We start from the raw sequence: 22,313 nt of genomic DNA, 5'->3' as shown, positions 1-22,313 counted from the left end.
TATTAGAAGAAGAAGAAAGAAAATAAAATTCTAGTATCGGCATCGGCGCAAATGTAGAGCGGGAGAATGGCGGAATCTCTCGCCCTCCCCCCATCAGCTGTGTGTGAGTCCAAAGCTGCAGCCCAAACTGATACATGTGTGTGTGTGAGTAGCAACGGCATTTTTTCTTTTGTTTTCCTCTAAGGCAAACGACCGGCGTCAGCAGAAACCCACGTAAAACTTGCCAAATAACAACCGAGTGTGGCCGTCAGACTGTCTGGGCTGACCGAAAAAATCAGCAGCTGAGAGACCCTGTGAACTGGCTATACCTAGGTAATCATCTGACCCAATTTCGCCATGTTAGTGTGTTGTTGTCTGGATTAGATTTTATACTCGGAGGAGTGTTCACATTCAAAATGTATACGTGAGAGAGAGAGAGAAAAGAAATCGAAGTGAGAGAGTAGGTCAAGGTTCCATCTCTCTCTCCTTTCCTAGACTTTTGAATATAATTCCTGCTGGCCGTTTTCAACTTCAACCTTCCGCCAAGAGCATTCCAGGTGGTGGATCGACGTTGTTGTCTTTGAAAAACGAAAAATTCATTCATTCCATTACCATGTATGTCCATCCATTTTCATCTCTTTTTCCTTCCTCACGGGCAAACAAGGGTGTTAAAGCCTCGCAGCCATCAGCCATATCATTGCCCAAATTTTTTCTTTTTCATCTCCAGGCCCTATACATTCCAGTGTTTTGTATAATCATAATTTTTTCGTCGAATTATTCACCCCCAGCTGAGAAATTTTTCACTTTCTTGCAGCTAATAATAAGATCGATACTCGTGTGCATCACGTGCTCAACTTGGTCTCGTCCAATCACCCTCTTTTGTCACGTTGCCAGCTTCCTTCTTCCGCCATGATGGGTTTCAGACTAAGGAAGCCACAAAATGTTTCATATCGAGTCAGACTCTTGCTATCAGTTGGAACATTTTTTCGTTTCTGTATTTTTACGTAGCAACAACACACACACACACACCTGCTGATGAAAATTTTTGTTTTCTTCTTTTTATTCATTTAGGAATCACGAAAAGATGATCAGTCAAGAAATACGACTGCTACGTCGTGCCGCTTCCTGCGTCGATCCCATGGATAACTCTGATCGTGACAGGTGATACACAAGAAAGGGGGTCATTTACCTATAATCACTTGGGGAATTTTTCTTTCTTTAGAGCTTCCCCGTTGCTATTAAAATGAATTTCGTACCAGGCTCCGTAAAACAGAGGGTTTTCCCCAACAGGATATTGTGTAAAAACCAACTTGGTCATTCTGTTTAAAATATTAATATTAGACTTAAATTGTTTTAAAAAAATCCCGGCCCGAAGGGATTTTCCATCTTTTACATTAAAGACGCAACTGCGTTTCAAGTGTGGACACACATTTCCGGCTCCAGTCCACAGAGGTCATCTCTTTTGTTGATATTATAGTAACCATGGCCTTGGATTATTATTTTCTCTAATCCTCTTAATTCAAATCGGTTTTAAGCCATTGAGACGGATTATCCCATCCAATGTGTTATACCAGCTGTCACTATTTTTTCGAGAAACACACAACTTTCTTCGTGAATGAGATAATTTAAGGCCGGATATGTCGAGACTTGGTAGAAGAAAAAGAAGAAGAAAGTCCTTGAAATTAAATGGCCATAAGAGAAAAGCTCGTCGTCTGCGGCCGGAGAGAGCTCTCTGGCGTGCCCACCTTTTCTACCTGTGTTACAATCCGAGACGCGTCAAGGACGGACCACTTTCACTGGCGGACGTGTATGTGTGTGTGTGCAACTGACCAGCCGCACAAAAAATCGTGACCTATTTTGACCCGGATTCAACCTACTTTTGCTAAGTTTAAGATGAACAACATCACCCCCCTTCTTGAAAGAAAAATCAGTTGTATCGGGTCATTCAACCTTATTTTCGGGGGTTTAAATGTGAGTGGGAATTTTTTGAAACCAAATTTGTGTGTTTTTCTGGGGGGTCACCAAACAACAACCCTTGGGAGGAACCTGTTTATATTTCTCTTTTAGACCTGGACATTTTTTGAAGGCCTTTTTACCCTTAAAGAAAAAATCGAAAGATTTGTCTTCTTATTTTTGGGAAAGGGAAGAATCTGTTTTTGGAAATCATCGAAGAAGGGAAAACGGACTGCGAGAGGGGCTTGGCAGTCACAGGTAAATGCGCCAGCAGCGCCACCGCCAAAATTTCCAGGTGGGAGGAAACTTTCACGCGCCGATGGGAGACTACAGCAGCAGCAGCAGCGATAGACAAGAAGGGAAAATCACCGTTACCTAGCCAAACTCTTCTCATTCGAGTGGCCCTACTCGGACAGAGCTGTTGACTCTGTGATCGAATTTAAAAAGCAAAAGAAAAAGTTTGATTATTATTTCCAATGCAGGTGTTTTTCTAAATCAAAAAGTGCGTTTATTATTTTGTGGCGACCATTCTCGTTCAAAAACAAAACGGACTTGACACTCTTAATTCCGCAGTGGACCATTTAGTGTGTGACTCTGGATTTTTGTTATTTTTCATTCATTTTGATTGAAAACGTTTCAATTTGAGCTCAAAGATGTCGCGGCATTCGTACCATCGCGATTCCCCTTTAACGTAAGTTCACCCACCTACATAATATTAATCTATCTACTGTCAATTAGCAGCAGCAAAGTGAAGTACGTAGAAACGACGGGTGGAAAAAAAAAGAAACAGGTCCACTCAAGTTATTCGGTCCTACTTTCCAATTGTGAGAGAGAGAGAGAGAGAAAAAGAGAGACTCGGCTAGAAGAAATCGAGGCCAGTCACGTGACGCCACCATTTTCCTATTCTTTTCGAAAAACACCTGTTTATTGTAACGATGAGTAGCACACACACAGTCGAGTGCAATAGTACTTTTTTCTGCTTTATCACTTGAAACTTATCTGACGTTGAGTCAACAGGAAGGCTTAATCTTATTTAGTTGTCTGGGTAATGTTTTGTAAAGCTTTCACCTGAATAAAAGACGGAGAGAGGAAGGAAGAAGAAGAGTCTCTATGACGAAAGAAGCCATTTTGGGTGTGACTGGCAACGCTGTGCGTCACACACCGGCTGATGTGTGTGTGTATGTCGGACCAATGAGAATAGAGAACTGAAAGTGGCGTGATCCTTTGGATCGATGCACACACACCCGTGTGTAGCGGGGTGGTGGTTCTCAGTTCAGTCGTAGTTATTATTACGCCAAAGGAAAATGTCGGCAGGTTTATGAACGATTTCAGGTAAAAATTTTATTCCATTTCCCGTTTGATTTGTGTAACTGTAGATTATTAGGAGACCAGCCCAGGTGATGCCTAAAAATTTGACAGGTCCATGATTTTGTCAACACTGTTATCTTCTCCCGTCTAGTGTTGTGGTTAACGTTTACAAATATGGATAGAATCAAAGGGCAGTGCCCAGTGAAAACAAGTTTTGATGTTTTTTTAATTTGACACATACGGGATCATCGTATAAGATTGCGAAAAATTGAAACCGCGTAGCAACGGGCGACGAGCCAACACCTGGGGGTCCCAACTGACGACGGTTGCTATGGCCCAAGGAGTCATTGCCATAGTGATAACTTTTATTTCGTGAGTGTTCTAGATGTAGTTCTTTTTTCGTTTTAGTACACGTGCCTATCCTTGAAATGGAATCCTTCGATCCCACGTGTTGGACCGATGGTACAACACACAATTGAGAGACTATTTTTGAGAGCGACGAAAAAGATTTTTGAGAACGAACGAAGAAGTTTGGACCGGTTATGGGAAATATCTCGGGTTACTCTGTCCAATTGTGAGTGGTGGATAAGTCTGGGCAAATCAGTGCCAAGTTGCTCAGTCGTTGGCTGTACACCCACACGGTTACAACTTGGGGCTATTTCGATTGTTATCCCAAAGGTGTAAATTTAGATAAAAAATGAAATTTGATTATGACATTCATGAGAATTGGTGCGTTGATTATTTATTAATTTCGGTGTTTTTCATTAATTTAAAATTAATTATTTTTAATTTATTTTAAACAGGAACTCGACGTTGAGGAAGACGATGTCTTTTGACAACACCTCGAGCGAATTTTCCCAGCAGAGCGTCGTGTTCGCCATGGAAAAGTTTTCGAGGGCCGTGGCCAATATGGACGAAACGGTGATGGTGCCGTGCAAGCTGATGGACGTCCCGGTGGGCAGCGATCCCGAACTGGACACTCGCGTGCCACGTCGTTCACGAGCCATGATTCGCGATATGCAATCGGCCGATTTGCACAGTCTCTACACGATGCTCAATTCATTGAAAAACGAATTGATTTGGGGCAATCGCACTTGCACCGACAACAGCAGCAGCAGCGCCAACAACCAAAATAGCAGCAGCAGCAACAACAACAGTCAGAGATCTAGCAGCATGGTTAGACGACCGTCTGTTAATTCCATGACTTCGATGGCCTCTTCTTCCTCTTCATCAACGACGTCATCTTCATCCTCATCATCTTCTTCTTCTTCTTCATCATCATCTTCTTCTTCATCTTCATCCGGCACGGGGGCCAGTTACAGCGACAGCGACTCCGAGTCGGGGTTGATGGATCACGAGAGCAGCACGGAAGATTCCGGCGTTGAACGCGAGCCGGATGGTGAGGAGTGCGTTGAACGGATGGCCGATCAATTCCGCCGGCACTTGCTCGGCCTTCATCAGTGTTTGGAACACATGGCCGACGCCGCCAATTATCTCACCCACCGCTACCACGTCGAAATCGGAAGTGCTGATTGAATTTTTGGCAACAACAACAACAACCACGTAATAATAACAACAACAGTAGCTGCCTTTCTTATTTGACGGCGTTTCCATAATTCGCGTTTCTCTACCCCACAACAACATCTGTCTCAAACATTTATTATTCATTAATTCATTAAAAAATGTACACGATTATTTCCGCTTACCCCCCCCCCCCTCCTGTCTTTACTCTTTATCCATAATTTTTTTTTTTCAATATTACAAAAAAATAAGGGAATTTAAAAAAACAAAAATTCGAGAGAAATTAACCAAAGTAGAGTGTGTGTGTGTGAGTTTAACAATTTTTTTTTTCTTTTTTTTTTTGTTTGGGTGTATTTTTTAATATATTTGGTTTTTGGTTTAATTTGCGACGCGATTCCGAATTTCGAGTAATGTTCCGCAAGAGAATAGCGTGTGTGTGTGTAAAGATTGAATGAATGTGATTCTTGTGAGTGTGTGTGAAGCGATTCTTTTTTCTTTCTTTTCCAATTCATCCGGCGGAGGGGAAATATATCCATGGAAAAACAATTCTTAAAAATGTAGAAATTTTTTTTAAATTCTCCGCCAATTTTTCCAAAATTCGATAAAAATTAAAAAATTAATTTTTTTTTTAAATTTTCAATTATTTTAAAATTATATTCTGTACTATGTTGTTTGTTTTTTTTAATTTCTGTTGTGTTAGCGCACCTTTCGGTCCTTTTTTTTCTCCGAAAATAAAAGGTGACGCACCACGTCATTTTGATTTGCTCACGCGTGTCTATGGATCACGTCATAGGCCAGATTTATCATGTGTCGAGTATATAGGGAATCATTCAAGATTTGGGGAGAAAAACAACCGGAAGAAAAGAAAGAAAAACGACGAAATTTTTGCCTTGTGTCCACAATTGTTTTTATTTCACTTATAGCACTGCTGAAAATAATTATATATATATTATTATTATATCTTACCAAAATTTTTTCTGATTTGGTGCTGTTGCGCAATTTCATGGCTTCAACATTTCTAGCGCACATGCAGATGCCCCCTCCAATTTTGTGTCGATAATTTTGCATAGTTTTCCACATTTCCCCCCCCCCCTTTTTTGTAGCATATTTAGCCTAGCTAAAAAACCAATTGAAACCCAATGAGAATTATATAATAAATATATATATTCAAAGGTTGTTTGCCATCTTTCTAAATTTTATTTTGTCTCTCTCATCCGCCAATGAAATAATGTCACGGCCGAGAAAAAATGGCGGAAGTCGTCTGCAGCAGAATATCAGTTGGCAGGTTCAAAGGTGCGTGTGCTGCTACGTGTGCAATATCTTTCGTGATGGAGTTCAACGAATATTATAACCAGGAGAAAAAATGTAGAATCAGCTGGATCCGGAAGGGTATGTGAATGGGATACGCGTGTAAGCATTATATTTCACCAAGGAGTTCATCTTTTGGAACATGTTACAAAGTTCTTTTATATACTGGGGATCTCGACTTTCATCGACCCACGATATCATTTGATCCTTTTGAGTTGCTATCGGGTTTTATACGAACATAGCTTGTGCGCCCGTTATCTCACCGGATAACCATCTTCTTTAAATGTATTTACAATTTGGACATGTTTAATGTAAAAGAAAGGCCAAAAAAGAGAGAGGTCTCGACCTTGGACAATACAAGACGGGCCTTTTCGACCAATAGGCCAATAGGGGCTAACTTTGTCCTTCATCAGGTTCACCTGAGAAAATTTGTTTACGACCTTTTTCTTCTTCTTCTTCCGAGATATTCGGGGTGTCCATCAATCACAGCTCGGTCAATGGAGTTAGACCCTTTTAAGTGTCACCTTGAAGACGGATGGCCGTTTTCGGGTAAACAAAATGAACCAACGTTTAAGAAATGGCTCATCGTAAACCTTGAACATCAGTCTACTACTAGCGAAACAAAAGTTAAAACATTTTCTCTATATAACGTCTAGTTTCCTTATAGATTGGCTGGGTTGAAAGGTCCTTGGATTATTAATTCGTCTGCTCTCTACACACACAATTGGCCTCCGAACTCTGAAAAACCCAAAAATTTTGACTCAGTTTGACTCATTCGGATTATTCGTTAAACGGCATTGCCATTGACCTAAAGATATCCGAAATCTCAATGGGAATAAAAACCAGCTAGTGTACAACCGGATCCTGTTCTGGTTATCATTCTTTTGGAACACGGCGCCTTTTGTGCCAGCACTGCTAGAGAGAGAGAGAAAGGTGTACCACCATGGCCGCCATTCATCGAAACACGGTCGCGCATGGGCGGCCGTGAGTAGCGCGCGGGACTCTCAAAAGGAGAGTTGAGATCCGGTCTACATATCCTTATAGGAAGTAAACGGCATTGACCTCTCCAGCAGACAGGATCTAGCCGTTAACTGGCTTGCTGGTGAATTTACATTTCGTCTATTTTCGCTTCTAGGATAATCCGAATGTGCACTTGAACCAAACCTGATGGGAAAATCCTTAACGTTGTTAGCGAAAATTAGAAAACGATAGCGGCCGCATTGAGGCTGTGTGACGTCAATGCGGCCGTTAACTTTGCTACGTGTATCATGTAGTACGTACCAATTTTATTTGAAAAAATAGAAAACCGACAAGGTCTCCTTTCACATCCTTGATAGTTTTGGACTTGGAAATTTCTCGGGCGTGTATACGCGACTCTCTCGTCGTGCCCATTTTTTCCCCCTTCGATAGTTTATACGTAATATAATATAATGATTTTGGAATTTTAAAAACAAAACCTGTTTTATTCTGCTCGAATCTTCCTGAAAGTATCACTCTCTATTTTAGCGTTAATGATGATGAAAGTGAAATTTTTTTTTGAAACAAAAAATTTTTCTTTTGTACTCGTTCGTTCCACTGGGCACATGTCCAAAATAACAATTGGCAACTACCAGCAGGACATGCGAGAGTACTACTCTGAGAGACGAAAAACTTTCCCCACCACCACCATCAACAATCGCCTATAGTATTAAATAAAAGCCTTTAGACGACCTTGACATTTATATAATCACGCTTTCGTTCGGCAGGAATTTTTTGTGAAAACAAGACGGGATACATGTCTGGTTTTTGCTTTCATACGGGTATCGTCATTTCTATTTAATTTGTTTATTCTGTATAGAGTATCAATAAGATATCCGGTCCCTCCTTTATTATATAAAATTCACTTTGTTTGAACAACACCGCCGACAACAAGAAACGATGGGCTTTTTTCTTTATTAGAAAATAAAAGCCAAGGTAAAAAAAACCCGCGTGAAGCCTTGAAAAAAAAAATATTCGAAAACGGCGCGTGTGTTGCTCATTAAATAACCGCCAAGAAAATTTCGGGAACCCACATTGGGTGGGAAGAGAGAAATGACGTTTCAAAAAGGCGCGCCCATTTCAAAACATTTTGTGACGCAAATTTTTGGCAATCGAACAAAAAGACACGTCAATGTTTTGCGTCGTGGTGGTGGGCTCGTCTTGCAACATTTCGTGAAAAATTGGCCGAAATACTTACTTTGTCAGCTAGAGACAATGTTGACAATTGCGTCGTTCGTTGAACTTGTAGACGCAGTTGACCTTGTTTTTCGAGGTGTAAAAATAAACAAACAATCACTGACATTATTATTTAAAGATTGTTGGTGATATTGTGGGTTTATCTCGATTTGGACTTTATAATATCACGAAATGCGTCGTAGTAGTCGCTATAATCATTATTGGATATGCGTGATAATGATACATGTGCGTGATAATAACAAGACAATCGATTTTTGATGGTTATTTAGTCCTATATAACTGGTTTGTTGTAACTTTCAATATACTGACGACCCCCTTTCGAATCAAACATTTGTTTTTTTCCTCGTTTAAATGCCAACCTTTTTATTTCTTGATATAAAAATTAGTATGATGTCGTATTTTGATTAAATATCTGAGTAGAAATTGCTGCCAGCACGACAGGCCTTGATATAATAGACATCATCATTTTCAGAAAGTTGTCCGTCTCTCACTTTAATATAAAAGCAAATCTCAATAATAAGAATTTAATGTCGAACTTGGTGATGTAACTACGCCTTATCCCGAAATTTTTGGCGGCATGCGGTTTGTATAAAGAAATCGACCTAGTTTCTGCTGACGTCATATGGTCTCATGCAAAGTTATACTACGTAGTCGACAAAGTTTTTGACGATAAGGTATTATTATTTTTTGTTGCTAAACCATAACGGAACTATGCGTGCTGTTGCCGTTGTGGACTTTGGCCCATCCTCATCAGCACATGTCCGTCCTGTGTGCCGGTTTTCCAGCAGTTGGCTTAATGATTTCTTGCGGTATATATGGAATTGAAACCGTGCCAGTTAGCCATTTGCTAGAAAGTTAGAAAATGTTATTTGGTTGCTGTTTTAATATATACTGCTGGACATGGCTGACCAATCTGAAAAATTGTCGAGTAAAAGTTGACGTTTCAACGCAAGATGGAGTTTCGAATTTCTCTAGCAGACGATAACATTAAACAAACACTTGTTGAGTCGTCATATCCGAAAGTTGAAAGAACTTGTCAAACAAATTTTAATAGGTAAATATATTCACATGGGTTGACGTCACTAAATTCCCCCTATTTCTTTTTTTTTAAATACCGTAGAATACGATTGTTGCGTAGATCGCCATCTTTAGGCTTGTTACTACGTGATGAATTGCCCTGTCAGATGGGTTATCCCTAAAGTCAATGTTAATAGCCTCACGAGAGTTTGTTTATTGTTGACCTTGAAATTGCGTTATTGCCTTCCGCTTTTGCAATGTAGTGAAATTACTGTGGTCTTGCATGAAATATTTGAAGATTGATGCTCATTATTGCAACGTTTGGATTCTTCCAGAACGTTTCTCCTTTTTTTATTGTCGACATGCTGGGAACCAAAGCTGCTGCTACTTCAGCTGATCGGCTGAAGGTTATCCTCTCACACCTCCCCAAAAAACCAGGAAACATCCCATTCGACTTCTTGGTGAGTTTTCAAAAGCCTTCTGCATGAAACAGCGAAAAATTTATAATATGAATTGCTATTGTCAATGCGTGTTTGCTACACAGGGAAGTAAAAAGTCTTTTGAAATATCACCGGCCCCCAAAGGATTAGAAAGTGCAATCACACTTTTGTTCACAGAAGACTGCTTGGAGTTTCTGGTGAAACTAGTTGAAACCTTTGATCAAAAGGCTGATGAGGTAAGAATCTTGGAAACAGCCATTGCATTGTGAAATGTATGAACACACACACAAAAGGGGCTAGCTGCTGCGAATTCATCCGACTTTCTCCTACGTAGGTGCTGCGTCAGCGCGTCTTGCGACGATGCGCCGTGGAAAGCGGCAAACTGCCGGAATTCGTTTCCAAAAGACCGAACAAATCCAAGGGTTGGAAGATAGATTCCATCCCACGCCGCTTGGTCAACAGAAAGTTAGACCTCGGTGACATCAGTCCCTCCAGAACGGATCTCCTCGTCAACGCCTTGAACGCAAATGTTCAAGGCATCCAGGTAATAATAATATCCTCGTCGTAAAACTGTCAGTGTCACGATGTTTTCAGGAAAGTGCACTAATATATATATCTATATCTCAAAGTAATAAAGAAAGAAAAAACCCCTCGGTGTAATATCAATGTGAAATTTGCGTGTAAGATATTTTTTTATAACTGGTAATTGTCAGGTGGATTTTGATGATGGCCATTGCCCATCATGGCGAAATCAGCTTCAAGGCCTTTACAACGTCTTCCTGGCTGTTAGAAATCAACTGCCCGGAACACCAGCTCTGGACAAGGTACCTGTGATGATGCTGAGGCCTCGAGCTTGGAACATGATGGAGCACAACGTCATGGTAAATAATAAGAATAAGAAAAAGTTTTGTAAAGAAAGTACAATAGGCCAACTCATCTTTTTTCTTCCCATAAGATCAACGGTCGTGAAATTCCCGGCCCTTTGCTGGACTTTGGAGTGCTCATATACCATAACGGACGAATAATGGCCGATCTGGATTCCGGTCCCTTTTTCTACTTGTCCAAAGTCGAAAGTGCCAGCGAAGCCCGTCTATGGGACCAGATCTTCACGTGGGCGGAAAACCGATTAGGACTGAAATTTGGTATGATAGACTTGCGACAACTATTCATTGCCCAATCCGATGTTTATTGTTCTGCACACAGGTACCATCAAGAGTTGCGTCTTGATAGAAAATATTTTAGCGACATTCGAAATGGAGTCTATACTCTACGAATTACGCCATCATTGCATCGGATTAAACTGCGGCATTTGGGATTATTCAGCCTCCATTATTTCTTTGTTTGGTATTGATTTCTGTTTGATCAATTGGGAAATTTTGCAAGTTAAAATGTTTGTTTGACAGGTCGACGCCCCGAGTTTGTCATATCTGATCGAGTCCGCTACGTCAACATCGATCAACTTTTTTTGATTTCTTACATCAAATTATTAATCAAGGTGTGCCATAAACGCGGGGCCTTGGCCACAGGTGGAATGGCAGCTCTAGTTTTGGATGGCGATGATTCCAAGTGAGTTTTTTCATCAAGATAAACTACATCTTTTTTTATTCTGTTTGACATTGAACTCAAATTTGGCCCAATTTATAGCAATCAAGAAAGTATCATCAGGCGTGTTTGTGAAAGTAAACTCAAAGAAATACGTCTGGGATTAGACGGTTTTATGGTTCACGACCTCGGACTTGTCACGCATATCAATAAGGTACGGTTGAGCTCTCGACCATATATTTGTTCGAAGAATCAACATTTTTAAAGTTAAATTTTCGCCTGATTTTAATCTCAGCTATGGAATGACAATTGTCCCGCCGATAACCAGTTGAAAGTCAAACTTGCACCGTTTAAAAAAAGTGCCGCCGATTTGCTCAAAGTCCCGGTGGGCCAAGTTAGCCTGTCTGCCCTTGAACATAATATCTCTGTGGCAACCCTTTTCATTGAAGCCTGGTTGAGACGTATGTTTCTTTTATGTTCTACTTTACCTGTTAAGCAACTGGTAACTAAATATGCAAGTAAAACTGGTTTTCTAATGCAGAATCGGGAACATTCACATTCCGTGGAGCTGTGGAAGACTCGGCCACAGCTGAGATATCTCGCTCGCAAGTTTGGCAGTGGATTTTCCACCGGGTAAATAAATCTAAAATAAATAGGGCATACATGACGAATGGAAATTGTTTTTATGGAACAAGGATTGTTTTATCCAGGTTCTCCTAGAAGATGTGGAGGGGACCCGTGTTTCTCGTCAGCTCGTCTTCGATCTAGTCGACTCGTTTGCTCAACAACTTTCCGCCTCTTTCAACCAAGTAGACAACGATCGTCTTTTGGTTGCCGTCAAGATATTTAAAGAGTTGGTGACTGCCCGAGATCCACCAATTTTCATCACCACTTATTTAAATAATCACTCGTGCTTTTTGAACGCTTGTCGGCAGTCCAATAACGGCCCTTAAGTGGCGATTAAAGAAAATTATACATGCAGATGAGCTTTACGGGACCATCTGACGCTTTGGTGATAGGGAAAAGTGCGTACGTCAGACGTAGCCTTGATTAGTGTTCAACTTACGAGATGAAGTAGAACGTGGATTATTATGTCGACGTTCTTCACGCTTAACAGTTACATATGACTTGATTGTACCGGCACTTTCTTTCCAGCTGTTTTGCGGTTAGGGCTTCCCCTTTCTCATCGTTGCCATATTAAAAAAATATAGTACTATATACTCATGGTTGTGTCGTTAGCAGTTACTAACATCTTTTTAGTGGGTTTTTCTTTCTTTTTTGTTGTTGTTGGTAAATACTATAATAATACATATACATTATATTATTGTAGAGATGCTGTTGAGCTACTTTTCTTTTTGTATTCCGGTGCGCTGGATCCGTTCTACTTTTTAACCAGCTGCCGTATTCTACCTCTAAATTGCAAACATTCTATATGCAAATAGTTTTAAATTTTGGTATACCAATTTTGCTGCAATAAGACTATTATGCATGCTATAAACTTTTTCCCTTGATTCCGTTTTGATCACACGTTCACGATGACTTGGCGTTTTTAACATTTAACAACATGTATTTCTCCTTATTTCCTTAGGGGGGTACGTGCTACATTTTTGTTGGACTTTGTGTCCTAGTTGGCTCGAAAACCTTCTTTTCAAGATCATCCAGTTCCCAGTTGCAGGTTTTATTTTTATTTTTTACCCCAAGGTTTTTTTTTTCTTACGGTGGGGAAGGATTAGTGTTTGGTTTTCTCAATAGATGGCGGTATTGATTAATAGTGCTGTTTGTTCTCAATAGAGGGATATTCAGACGACCTGACTCCACCTACCAGCACAGTAATGTGGTGTGTAATGGTGAGTCTATGCTAAGTGCTAACCAAACTGCCAGAGCTGCCACTTTTGGCTATTTATAGCCAAATTGGCTATTTTTTGGGTGTCGGGCTATGGGCTATGCTATGGCTATTTCAACGATTTTAAGGGAAATTTCAAATTTAATTTACAAAAAAATTAGAGCAGCAGAAAACACTATGAATTTTTTTCTTTTCTTAAAGTCTCGAATTTAATGTAATAAACAGAAGTGTACATTTGGCAACGCCTGAACGCAGCTGCCTGAAGCAGAAGCAGTCAAGCAGTCAAGCAGACTATAATCTACAGTGAGCGGCAAACTAGAGGCGCAAGTGAACCGGCCGAAAAACAGTTTTTTACTATGTTTTTCCCCAAAGAGAGAGCCACTGACGGCCACTGACGAGGAGAAAGCTAGGAAGTATGCACTTGCGTACCTCAGTAAACATCAAATTCAGATTCCTGCTAAAAATGCTCCTTCAAGTGATCCCATTCGTATCAAATATGATGGAGCCTTTCAACTCGCGTTCAGTGAGGAATTTGAAACTTCTTTCACCCCGATTGATTATTTTTTCGCGTCCGTCCAGAAATTCTTTATAACTTCCATTTCTGAAATTCAGAAACGCTTTAGTTTTAAGGACCATGAGTTCCAAATTCTTCCGCTAGTGAAACCGAAGAAAGCTCATAATCTTCGTCCTGCATCCTTGTCTTCCTTATTCAAACATTTTCATTTGCTCAATGACCATTGTAATGGTGTTGAGGCAGAAAAAGAATGGAGATCTCATGTCAATATCTTAATTACTTTGAAATTGATTCTAGTCAATCTACTTTTACATTCTACAACATGGATGTAGAATTTTATTGGAATCGTGTATTTGGTGCAAAACTTCCCAGTGGGGAGCCACAATTCCCCAACTTGAAAGTCTGTATTTCCCTCCTACTTTCTTTGCCGTTTAGCAATGCCTCTGCGGAGAGATTTTTTAGTTTCATGAAAGAAATGAAACTCACAAAAACTCCCTTACGCAACGCCTTACATGACAAATCTCTAAGTGCGTTGTTGAAGGCAAATAATTGGTTGAAAAATGAAGGATTAACTGCTGGAAAAATGGAAATACCGGAAAATCTAATAAATTTAGCAAAAAAGGTTAAAACCAATGCAGCAATCCAAGATTCTGAATCGGATTTAGTGATATGTTTAATATTTTTGTTTTAATTCATTTGTGGATATAATTTTTAAAACCAGAAAACAGTTCAAAAGAAACAAAGAAAACCAAATAAGTTGATTAAAATAATAAATCTCTGATCAGTTCGATTTGGCTATTTTCTTGGCTATTTTGAATAGCAGGTTTGGCTATGACAGGCTATATCTGGCATCGTCGGAGGCTATAAGACAATTTTCTGAGTGGAAGCACTGCAAACTGCGTATTTTGAATTAAATTTAGCCTGTTTTAAACGGTTCGTTTCGATAAATGGGTTAAGGTTAATTCACCCACAACATTAACATACTTCAGTACAGGTTGTAAATAGGATGTGTAGCAACATTGTATTTGGGAAACTGTTATGTGTTACTAGTCCATTATGTGCTGGATTTTGGAACACAATTATGGAAATAGAGAACGATAGATCAAAAAAAGGAATTATGTAAAAATCCATAGTATCCACTTCAATACCCAGCCAGTATTTGTTAGACATTGGCTTATCTTTTAAAGTATTCAATTTGGTAATCTTTGATTTTTTTGTGTAATTCTGTTAGGAAGTTGGCTTTTCATTTTTCGTGCCCATTTTTCTCTTTTCTCTTTTATCTCCTGAGATACATAATGCATATGATATGTTATTTTCTTTGATTCGATATTTGATCCAGGATATACCCAAGCTTGTTTTAACAGTTGCAGCCCACATTTTTCTGTGCTGTTCAAAATGGAATACAGAAACATCAAACGTAGACTTGCTGAAGCTCCAAAATACTCAACTCTTACCGGCACAGAACCTGCTGTGTGTCACCCAGTTAGACTCAAACACATTGGTGAAGACATATTATACGTTCGCGTTCGTGCCGTGTGCTCTGTCAACGAGGTATAATAAAGTGTGACCTTATAGATTATATAGCGACACGTTTGTTCTAATCATTGTTAATTTTAGGTAACGTTTGTTCGCCGAGATGTATCGCCAGATATAGACGGTCTTTGGGAGAAAATCGTGGCCGACATGAACATGTTTTACCGAGAAAATGTGGCTCAATTGAAACCAGTTGCGACCCTAGAAAAGGATCGCCTCTACGCTGTGGAATTGAATGGAATGTGGACCCGTGTGGTGTTTTGTGATTTTAATGAGGCGGGTGACGTAAGTCGTATTAAAATTTACATTTAAAAGGAGAAATCAATTTCAAAGATGTCTTTCCCATCTAGGCAAAATTAGAAATTGTTGATGAAGGCTACTTTGAAACAGTTTCACCCTCAGCCGTTTTCCCGCTGGAGTGTCGCTTTGGTATCTTCCCTTGTCAAAGCACTCGATGTGTTCTTTATGACTTGCAACACTTCTCTTTCGTTTTATCGAAACTCGTCTTTGATGCTGTTACAGAGTAATGAATCAAAGTGGAAAAGTTTTTTTGGTCATAAACTATAAATTTGTGGATTTTAATTTCCTAGGCACCTTCTTGATGAAATGCTGAATGCAGTCATTATCTCTCGGGAGCCAAATTTGACGGTTGTTTTTTTCAAACCTCCTGAACTAAATTTGAATGAATTTATACTGCTCCAAGTAGCCAAGCATGTTTGGTCGATTCCACCCAAGGTTCATATCGATCCATTTCATTTTGTCTCATAATCAATTCAATAACGTTATGATTATTCAGGATGATGAAAAAGACGTACCGGAAGATCCTTTGATGAATGACCCATGCATTTCATATCGCATCAAGGCATCTCTGCTGGACAACTTGCTTTTCTTTATGGCAATCAAGCGTTTCCAACTCCCACCTACCTCAGAAGTCACCGTCGACGGGCTTTACTTAGGAAACAATGCCAAGGGTAGATGGTTCCGTATGCGGCTTGAAAGCAACATCCCAGTTGCTGATCATCGAAAAGTTAAAGTCAGATTAATCGACTATGGAAATTCCGTTGAGATTGTGCCGAGAAATTGTCTGTGGGATCTGAATTCCATGTCTCCCGTAATAGCCGCGATTCCTAATCACGAATTTACCGTTCTACCTCTCAGCTGCTTGTGTGCCCGTGTTGTAAGTATGAACGAAATCGATTTACAGTCGGCTCCTTCATCTGTGCAGTCGTTTGTTTGCAACCACATTTTCCCATTTTGATGTATTTTCTTATATTTTTCTGGACAAGATGCTTTGCATTTGAAATTCGTTGAGTACGTACCTTCCCTCTCCCTTTCTGTTCAAACTTCAAATATTTTTGAAAAAAATTGACGTGTCTCTCGTTTGTTGACCTTTGGCGCCAAATCTTCAAACTGATTGGCATTATTTTTCCGGTTATTTGTCAGTTATAACTGTTATATTGTTTGTTATAAGATAAACAATGTCTTTCAAATTTGTATTTGTTTCATAGTGTTTTATTTTATTCTTTTATCCAATTGGCAATTGTCATTTTTTACCGTAAGATGGCTTCGAGTTTATTTCGTGACATCCGGTGTCGTCTGCAATTGAACAAAACACGAGTGACGAGAGCGTTTTGTTTGTGTTTGTTTGCTGAAAAAAGCCTCTATTAATTGCACATAGTTTTGTTGCAAAAACCCACATGTGAACTGCTAAAACTATTGTTTTCTTTTTCAGAGGCTCGTGGAGTCCTGGTAGAGAAATTTCGCACTTCTTTATGGAACATCATTTCTCGTGTGGTCTGCTTCCTTCACGTGGTATGGTATTCATGGCATACCAATTCAGCTAATTCAAACATGACACGAAAATTAGCATGAAACTAGCGAGTGAACTTTGTTCTTTGTCCCAGTTCTCAAGATTGATTGCTAGGTCTAAGCGAACAAAAATGCGCTTTTCAAGTTTTGTGGGTATGTTAAGACCAGTCCTTCAACTACGTCGGTTTGCTGTCAAAAGTTAAGCTATCTCTTCTTCGAAAATTTCCAATGAATTCATAGGTAAATTCGAGTGATTTTGTCTGTAACTTGTCAGTGATGTGTTCTATTCCGTGTACATGTTGGATAACCTTAATGTTTTTCATCAAACTTACAGTCTGAGGAAACGTGAAAGTGGTGCAGCCTACTGTCAACTATTTTGTTCAAATTCATTCTATTCTTCTGAATGTGCCATCGAAATGATACAGTTAACAACCAACACTAGCTTAAACTAACCTAAATTCTTCTGATGTTTTATTAGAATTAATCTTAATTATTGGCTGTTTCTTTTGGACTTGCTAGATCACCAACCCCAGAATGGACCATTCTCTCATTCCATTTTCTAGAGAGCCTTGGATAACTGACTTATGGTTTCATGTGTAAGTTCACTTATCATGTTACTGAACTTTCTTCGTTCAAAAAAGACAAGGACTATATACAGTCAACAAGATTCCTTGTTTGCTAAAAACCTGTTGTCTGCCACCCTTGAATCTCCCTGTTTGTCAACAACCAAAAAAGAGTTTCATATTGTGATCATGCTATCATAAATGGAAGTTGTGTTTACATTGAATTTAGAGAAATTGTCATACTAATAGCAATTTTAACGATTGTTTGGTTTCTTATTTAGATGTTGCCTATAAGACCAAAGTGGGGCATCTGGTTATCCCTCCAAAATAAGGCAATGGCCACACGTTGAACGCGGATCATTCGTTCTGTCATCGAACTTGACTCATTCCATCTTCTGGATTGCTTAGGAAAGCCGATTGGTGTTACCTGTGTAACTTCATTTTCGTGTCACTAAATTTAAATTTTGTTTACATTTTGTTTCTTGATTTAGCCATTTAGGTAATGACCGAGAAGATGCGGCCTACATGAACATCATTTAGGCGGCCAGAATCATTCGACTATACCCAATCGACTTCTACTACCCTGCTGTCAACATAGCACGGAGTTTTACCCTTTAGATATTTGGCTGTTCGCGATGTGTGATGGCGTTTCCTTGGACGAGATGGTGATTTTGGCGAGGAAAATATTGCGTGAGTATATACTTCAAACTGTTTAATTATTCTTTTACTTTTTTTTAAAACATTTTTTTTATTTTTTTATTTACAGGTTCTAACCTTCAGGTTTCTAAATTTGCATGACATACTTTATGAAAAGTAATGTTCTTTCAAGAAAGTCAACAAGATGTCAAGGTCCCTAGTTTGCTAACCCAATGGCTGCTACTACCCTTGAATCTCCCTATTAAGCTCCTTACACAGTCCCTCTTGATTTGAGGTATTGCTTTTTGTCGCTACAATCTTATAGAAAATTATTGTCATCCAAATAAATGTTCATAAACTGCTTACAGGGTAATCCTTCGCTACTGATCATGGACTCCATTGGTGAAACTGAAAACCGACGAGAGAATATCCAAGACTGAAAAATTGTGTATTTAGATTAAATTACAAGTGTATATCTGGGCTCCCTTCTTTTCTGTGGCCCCGTTTCCCTAACTAACCACTAACCAACGCCCGCTGGTGGTCACTCACCCGCTGTGAAACCAGGAGGAGGGGAGGGCTCTGGTCGAACGGGGACTTGGAAGGCGCATGATCTGAGGGTCATGAGTCTAACCCGGAAGCCTAGTATGACTAATCGCTCCCCAGTAAAACTTGCCTCGCACTCTTCTCTCCTCTTCCATTTCCAGGTAATCTCCCTGGATCTACGCCGACAATGCATGTGCGAGTTTTAGCAAGCAATCCGCCACCCAATTTGACAAAAAGTGATTGTTTGTTTTAACGGAAATTGCGGAGGACGGTTGAAAAATTTCTAGTTAAAAAATCTCATGTAGAAATTAGCATCTAGTCTACTGGTGCAAATTGCGATTTTTTAAGCTTGATTAATTTATATGATGTGTTAAAAGCTATTGGAGGTAGCTAAAAAATTGAACTAATTCGCTTTATCAGAATATTTTGAAGAAAGATCACAAGAAAATTCAAAAACAACAAAGTGATCTAAAACCAAAATATTCAGAAAAAGTGGATTAGTTCAATTTTTTGCTACCCTCAATAGCTTTAACACATCACCTAAATTAATCAAGCTTGAAGAATCGGAATTTGCACCAGTAGACTAGATGCTAATTTCTACATGAGATTTTTTAACTAAGGAATTTTTTACCGTCTGACGCAATTTCCGTGAAAACAAACTATCACTTTTTGTCAAATTGGTTGGCAAATTGCTTTCTAAAAAGCCTCGCACCAAAAAAATTGTCTTGAACCGGACGCTCTGTTTAATGAATTGTTTATTTTGCAAGTGTTCCATTATATATTAGTTTACAAATTTATATAATATAGTATTTTATTTGATTATAAATATACAATAATTATGTGAATTTGATGTTGAAGATTGTGGGGTTTTGGGAATGGATGTGGGATTTGATGTTGGTGCTTATGGGGTTTGAGGAATGGATGTATAAGTGGGGCAGGTATACGTTGACAGGAAGGTATAAGTTAACAACAGATTTATCACCAAGTACTGCATATCCATTACAAATATACTTTACTAACCAAATACCCCACCCAACTTCCTCCTCATTCCCACATGCTGGACATGTTTATTATGTTTGACATAAACCTCCCGTATTACTATTTTTTGTGTTCCTTCTCAATATGTAAAGGTAAACTGCAAAGACACAAATAGCAATTAAAGACAATATTGGATGTCACTTCTGTAGCACAAACCAGCACCAGCACAAGGAACAGCAACTTGATGCAGATATCTTTCACCACCACAGGCTGCAACAACACGCCACATTGGACAGCAACACCACTGCTTCGTAAACATGAACCTATAACCAAAGTAAAATTAATCTCCAGCTTCATTGGAAATGATATATGATATTTAAAAAAATATGCTACATATCACTTCAAATATTCAACCCAAATATTATATGGCAACATTATCTTATACCTATCGTGGAAACTTAAATTAAGAAATTTACATGAAACTAGATGACTCATTTACGATTAAAATACAAATTCATTTAAACTTTAAAGGATACTCTACAGTGGAACAAAATAACAAAACTTCTTTCAGAATCTGCCTGTCTTGCATACAACAAACTCCCCTTAAATAATCAATAACAGAACACAACCCTGAAGGAAATAGCTTTTGACTTGACGAAATCCCAAAATGTTAAAACTAACCAATGAATGCAAAGCCTTATCACATTTTAATTTTAAAATCTATAACTGGTTAAGACTGTCACCTTCAAATAGTGTATGTGTTCATGATGTTCACAGCAAAGGTAAATATGACTTCCATGCAGCCTGCACGATTTGATGGAAGTCCTAGATTGGATGGCTTAAGTTCCTTTTATTAATAGGTGCCTGCAATCAAACATTACAAATGTTATGATCCACATATATTTCAGTCAGTTTAATTATTAATTTTACCATTGTAAAAGCAGAATGTTACTCAGCTTCTCGACGTGGTCGACAGCATGGTTTCCAAGTCTTTCAGTGCTCATCAAAATTCGTCTACAAATAAAAAATTAAATTAAACACTTTCAGCATGCTTTCGGGCCACTTTCACTGCACATGCAATGAAATTTAATCGAATCAATTATACCAAAAATAATAGCAAGCTCACGAACCACCAACCCAAACCAACTAAAACCCATCACATTCTACGAAATGCCTCACAAGTGGCAATGATCCAGCTAATTATGCCAACATCAAAATTCAAAACCTCACAAAAATAAAAAAAAGTCTAAAAATGGCGACTCTTTCTCTCAGAACCTCATGATTCAATCAACTAACAATGAGCCAAGAAGGTAGGGGGCCTTAAAGGGCTAGCCTACGCCCAACAACTGAATACAAACCTGGCCACAAGATGTCATCTTCAGTGCCTCAGCCAACAAATGGTGCCAACACTCAGCCAACAACATGGTGCCAACAAAAAAACAATTTTTTTTTAAAGAATTATAACGACTAAATCCATCAAGGGAACTTCACACTTTAATGGGTGGACCAATTTACCAAATTCGTTAATCACTTCAATCAGGCTCTGAAAATCTGACTGAAAAGTCGCGGCAGAATATTAATACTTTGGGGCGTCGGTGTAGTAGCTCGGGGCAGCGTTAGTTGTGGTATAAAACTCCGGTGCCTTAATGGTGTAGCACTTGGGGGCCTCGGTCGCAACTGGTCGTTGCAGCAGTAACCAACTCGTAAGTTGTGTAGTAAGGTGGCGGCACTGCGGTTTGGTATCCGCCATATCCAGGAGACGTCGGTACAGCAGTGTTCGTCCCAGCCAACAACGTTACAACACCCAACAGCAGCACGAAGCTATAGTTAACTAAACAATTCATTAATTTTAACATTAATTTTCAATAATAACTGGCATATTAGCAAACAGAAAAAATATTCAATGTGAAAGAGAGAATATTTACCCATGATTACGAACTGGTTACACGATGAGGAATGTAATTGATGACAGATAGTACACTGCAATTGTTGCCGTGTCGGAGATCGTCTTTCGATTGATTTCGACCACCTTTTCTCACTCCTTTTATACGATTTATTTTAAGCAGAGTAGTACTTCGGGGCGACGGTGTAGCAGCTAGGGGCAGCGTAGGTTGTCGTGTAGTGCTTATGCGCTTCGCGTTGGCATGGGCAGCATACGTAGTCGTGTAGTCGTTCCTATGCCATAGTGGTTTAGTAATTGGGAGCCTCGGTGCAGTACTTTGGCTCTTTAGTGATGCAGCTCTAAGCAGAGTTATACTTCGGGACTTAAGGCGGCGGCGTTGCGGTTTGGTATCCACCATATCCTGAAAACATCGTTGACCCAGCCATCAACGATACAACACCCAACAGCAGCACGACGCCATAGCAAACTAAGTAATTAATAAATTTAATCATTAAAATTCATTAACAACTAGAATTGACACCAAACTCAATATAAACAACAGAATATTTACCCATGATGGCGAAGTGGCAATGCGATGAAGGAAGTTGGTGACAAATACTGTACAGCAGTTGCTGACGTGTCGGAGATGCTCCCTCGACTAATTTTCCTTCGCCTTTTTTTCTCACCCTCACCTCCTGAGCCTTGCGGCTATTTTACCTGCTTGATAGTA

General features: G+C 39.3%; 4 protein-coding genes and 1 long non-coding RNA gene across 15 annotated transcripts in view; 4 read left to right on the top strand and 1 right to left on the bottom strand.

The window, feature by feature from the left end:
- The window catches only part of LOC124349621 (LIM homeobox transcription factor 1-alpha-like), a 947,038-nt gene that overhangs the window by 568,604 nt on the left and 356,121 nt on the right, over positions 1–22,313 (top strand). The gene's annotated exons all lie outside the window — the stretch shown is intronic.
- Positions 85–4,945, top strand: LOC124349928 (suppressor protein SRP40-like). 5 transcript variants are annotated; one of them, XM_046800871.1, is made up of 4 exons: positions 85–103; positions 185–312; positions 1,051–1,140; positions 4,044–4,945. In XM_046800871.1, exons 3-4 carry the CDS (start codon positions 1,064–1,066, stop codon positions 4,774–4,776), a joined length of 810 nt encoding a protein of 269 aa, XP_046656827.1. In that variant the 5' UTR covers positions 85–103; positions 185–312; positions 1,051–1,063; the 3' UTR covers positions 4,777–4,945. The 5 variants fall into 5 exon arrangements, with proteins under 5 accessions (XP_046656827.1, XP_046656826.1, XP_046656828.1 ...); XM_046800870.1 differs by lacking the exon at positions 85–103 and having other exon boundaries at positions 155–312; XM_046800872.1 differs by lacking the exons at positions 85–103; positions 185–312; positions 1,051–1,140 and adding an exon at positions 2,231–2,623.
- LOC124349583 (malate synthase, glyoxysomal-like) lies at positions 6,263–12,611 on the top strand. Of its 3 annotated transcripts, none has more exons than XM_046800313.1 (12): positions 6,263–6,354; positions 9,636–9,761; positions 9,845–9,976; positions 10,075–10,284; positions 10,454–10,621; positions 10,696–10,882; positions 10,944–11,084; positions 11,144–11,306; positions 11,385–11,496; positions 11,578–11,743; positions 11,824–11,915; positions 11,993–12,611. In XM_046800313.1, exons 2-12 carry the CDS (start codon positions 9,663–9,665, stop codon positions 12,233–12,235), a joined length of 1,713 nt encoding a protein of 570 aa, XP_046656269.1. In that variant the 5' UTR covers positions 6,263–6,354; positions 9,636–9,662; the 3' UTR covers positions 12,236–12,611. The 3 variants fall into 3 exon arrangements, with proteins under 3 accessions (XP_046656269.1, XP_046656268.1, XP_046656270.1); XM_046800312.1 differs by lacking the exon at positions 6,263–6,354 and adding an exon at positions 9,100–9,337; XM_046800314.1 differs by lacking the exon at positions 6,263–6,354 and adding an exon at positions 9,539–9,559.
- LOC124350220 lies at positions 7,317–21,723 on the bottom strand. Of its 4 annotated transcripts, none has more exons than XR_006920485.1 (5): positions 20,807–21,022; positions 20,632–20,715; positions 20,445–20,565; positions 19,924–20,024; positions 7,317–7,326 (listed from the first exon to the last, which is right to left on the bottom strand). It is a non-coding gene; the product is annotated as an uncharacterized LOC124350220 (long non-coding RNA). The 4 variants fall into 4 exon arrangements; XR_006920482.1 differs by lacking the exons at positions 7,317–7,326; positions 20,807–21,022 and adding exons at positions 21,060–21,532; positions 21,627–21,723 and having other exon boundaries at positions 19,832–20,024; XR_006920484.1 differs by lacking the exon at positions 7,317–7,326 and adding an exon at positions 19,832–19,858 and having other exon boundaries at positions 20,807–21,023.
- On the top strand, positions 14,527–16,668 carry LOC124349804. 2 transcript variants are annotated; one of them, XM_046800657.1, is made up of 6 exons: positions 14,527–14,633; positions 14,979–15,190; positions 15,257–15,457; positions 15,523–15,695; positions 15,763–15,907; positions 15,969–16,668. In XM_046800657.1, the coding sequence occupies exons 2-6, from the start codon at positions 15,035–15,037 to the stop codon at positions 16,428–16,430; spliced, it is 1,137 nt and encodes a 378-aa protein (XP_046656613.1). In that variant the 5' UTR covers positions 14,527–14,633; positions 14,979–15,034; the 3' UTR covers positions 16,431–16,668. The 2 variants fall into 2 exon arrangements, with proteins under 2 accessions (XP_046656613.1, XP_046656612.1); XM_046800656.1 differs by having other exon boundaries at positions 14,527–14,837.

This window comes from Daphnia pulicaria, chromosome 7, assembly GCF_021234035.1.
Source record: "Daphnia pulicaria isolate SC F1-1A chromosome 7, SC_F0-13Bv2, whole genome shotgun sequence".
Lineage (NCBI taxonomy): Eukaryota > Metazoa > Arthropoda > Branchiopoda > Diplostraca > Daphniidae > Daphnia > Daphnia pulicaria.
The sequence above is the reverse complement of the archived record's forward strand: the minus strand, read 5'-3'. Positions and strand labels throughout refer to the sequence as shown.

What these genes read in the sequence shown, in the direction of transcription:
- LOC124349583 (XM_046800313.1), top strand. Translation starts at nt 9,663, where the DNA reads ATGCTGGGAACCAAAGCTGCTGCTACTTCAGCTGATCGGCTGAAGGTT. An exon ending in CATTGAAGCCTGGTTGAGAC is followed by an intron (nt 11,744 to 11,823) that starts GTATGTTTCTTT and finishes TTTCTAATGCAG; the next exon opens with AATCGGGAACATTCACATTC. An exon ending in GGCAGTGGATTTTCCACCGG is followed by an intron (nt 11,916 to 11,992) that starts GTAAATAAATCT and finishes TGTTTTATCCAG; the next exon opens with GTTCTCCTAGAAGATGTGGA.
- LOC124349804 (XM_046800657.1), top strand. Translation starts at nt 15,035, where the DNA reads ATGGAATACAGAAACATCAAACGTAGACTTGCTGAAGCTCCAAAATAC. An exon ending in CCGTGTGCTCTGTCAACGAG is followed by an intron (nt 15,191 to 15,256) that starts GTATAATAAAGT and finishes TGTTAATTTTAG; the next exon opens with GTAACGTTTGTTCGCCGAGA. An exon ending in TTTGGTCGATTCCACCCAAG is followed by an intron (nt 15,908 to 15,968) that starts GTTCATATCGAT and finishes ATGATTATTCAG; the next exon opens with GATGATGAAAAAGACGTACC.
- LOC124349928 (XM_046800871.1), top strand. Translation starts at nt 1,064, where the DNA reads ATGATCAGTCAAGAAATACGACTGCTACGTCGTGCCGCTTCCTGCGTC. An exon ending in GATAACTCTGATCGTGACAG is followed by an intron (nt 1,141 to 4,043) that starts GTGATACACAAG and finishes TATTTTAAACAG; the next exon opens with GAACTCGACGTTGAGGAAGA.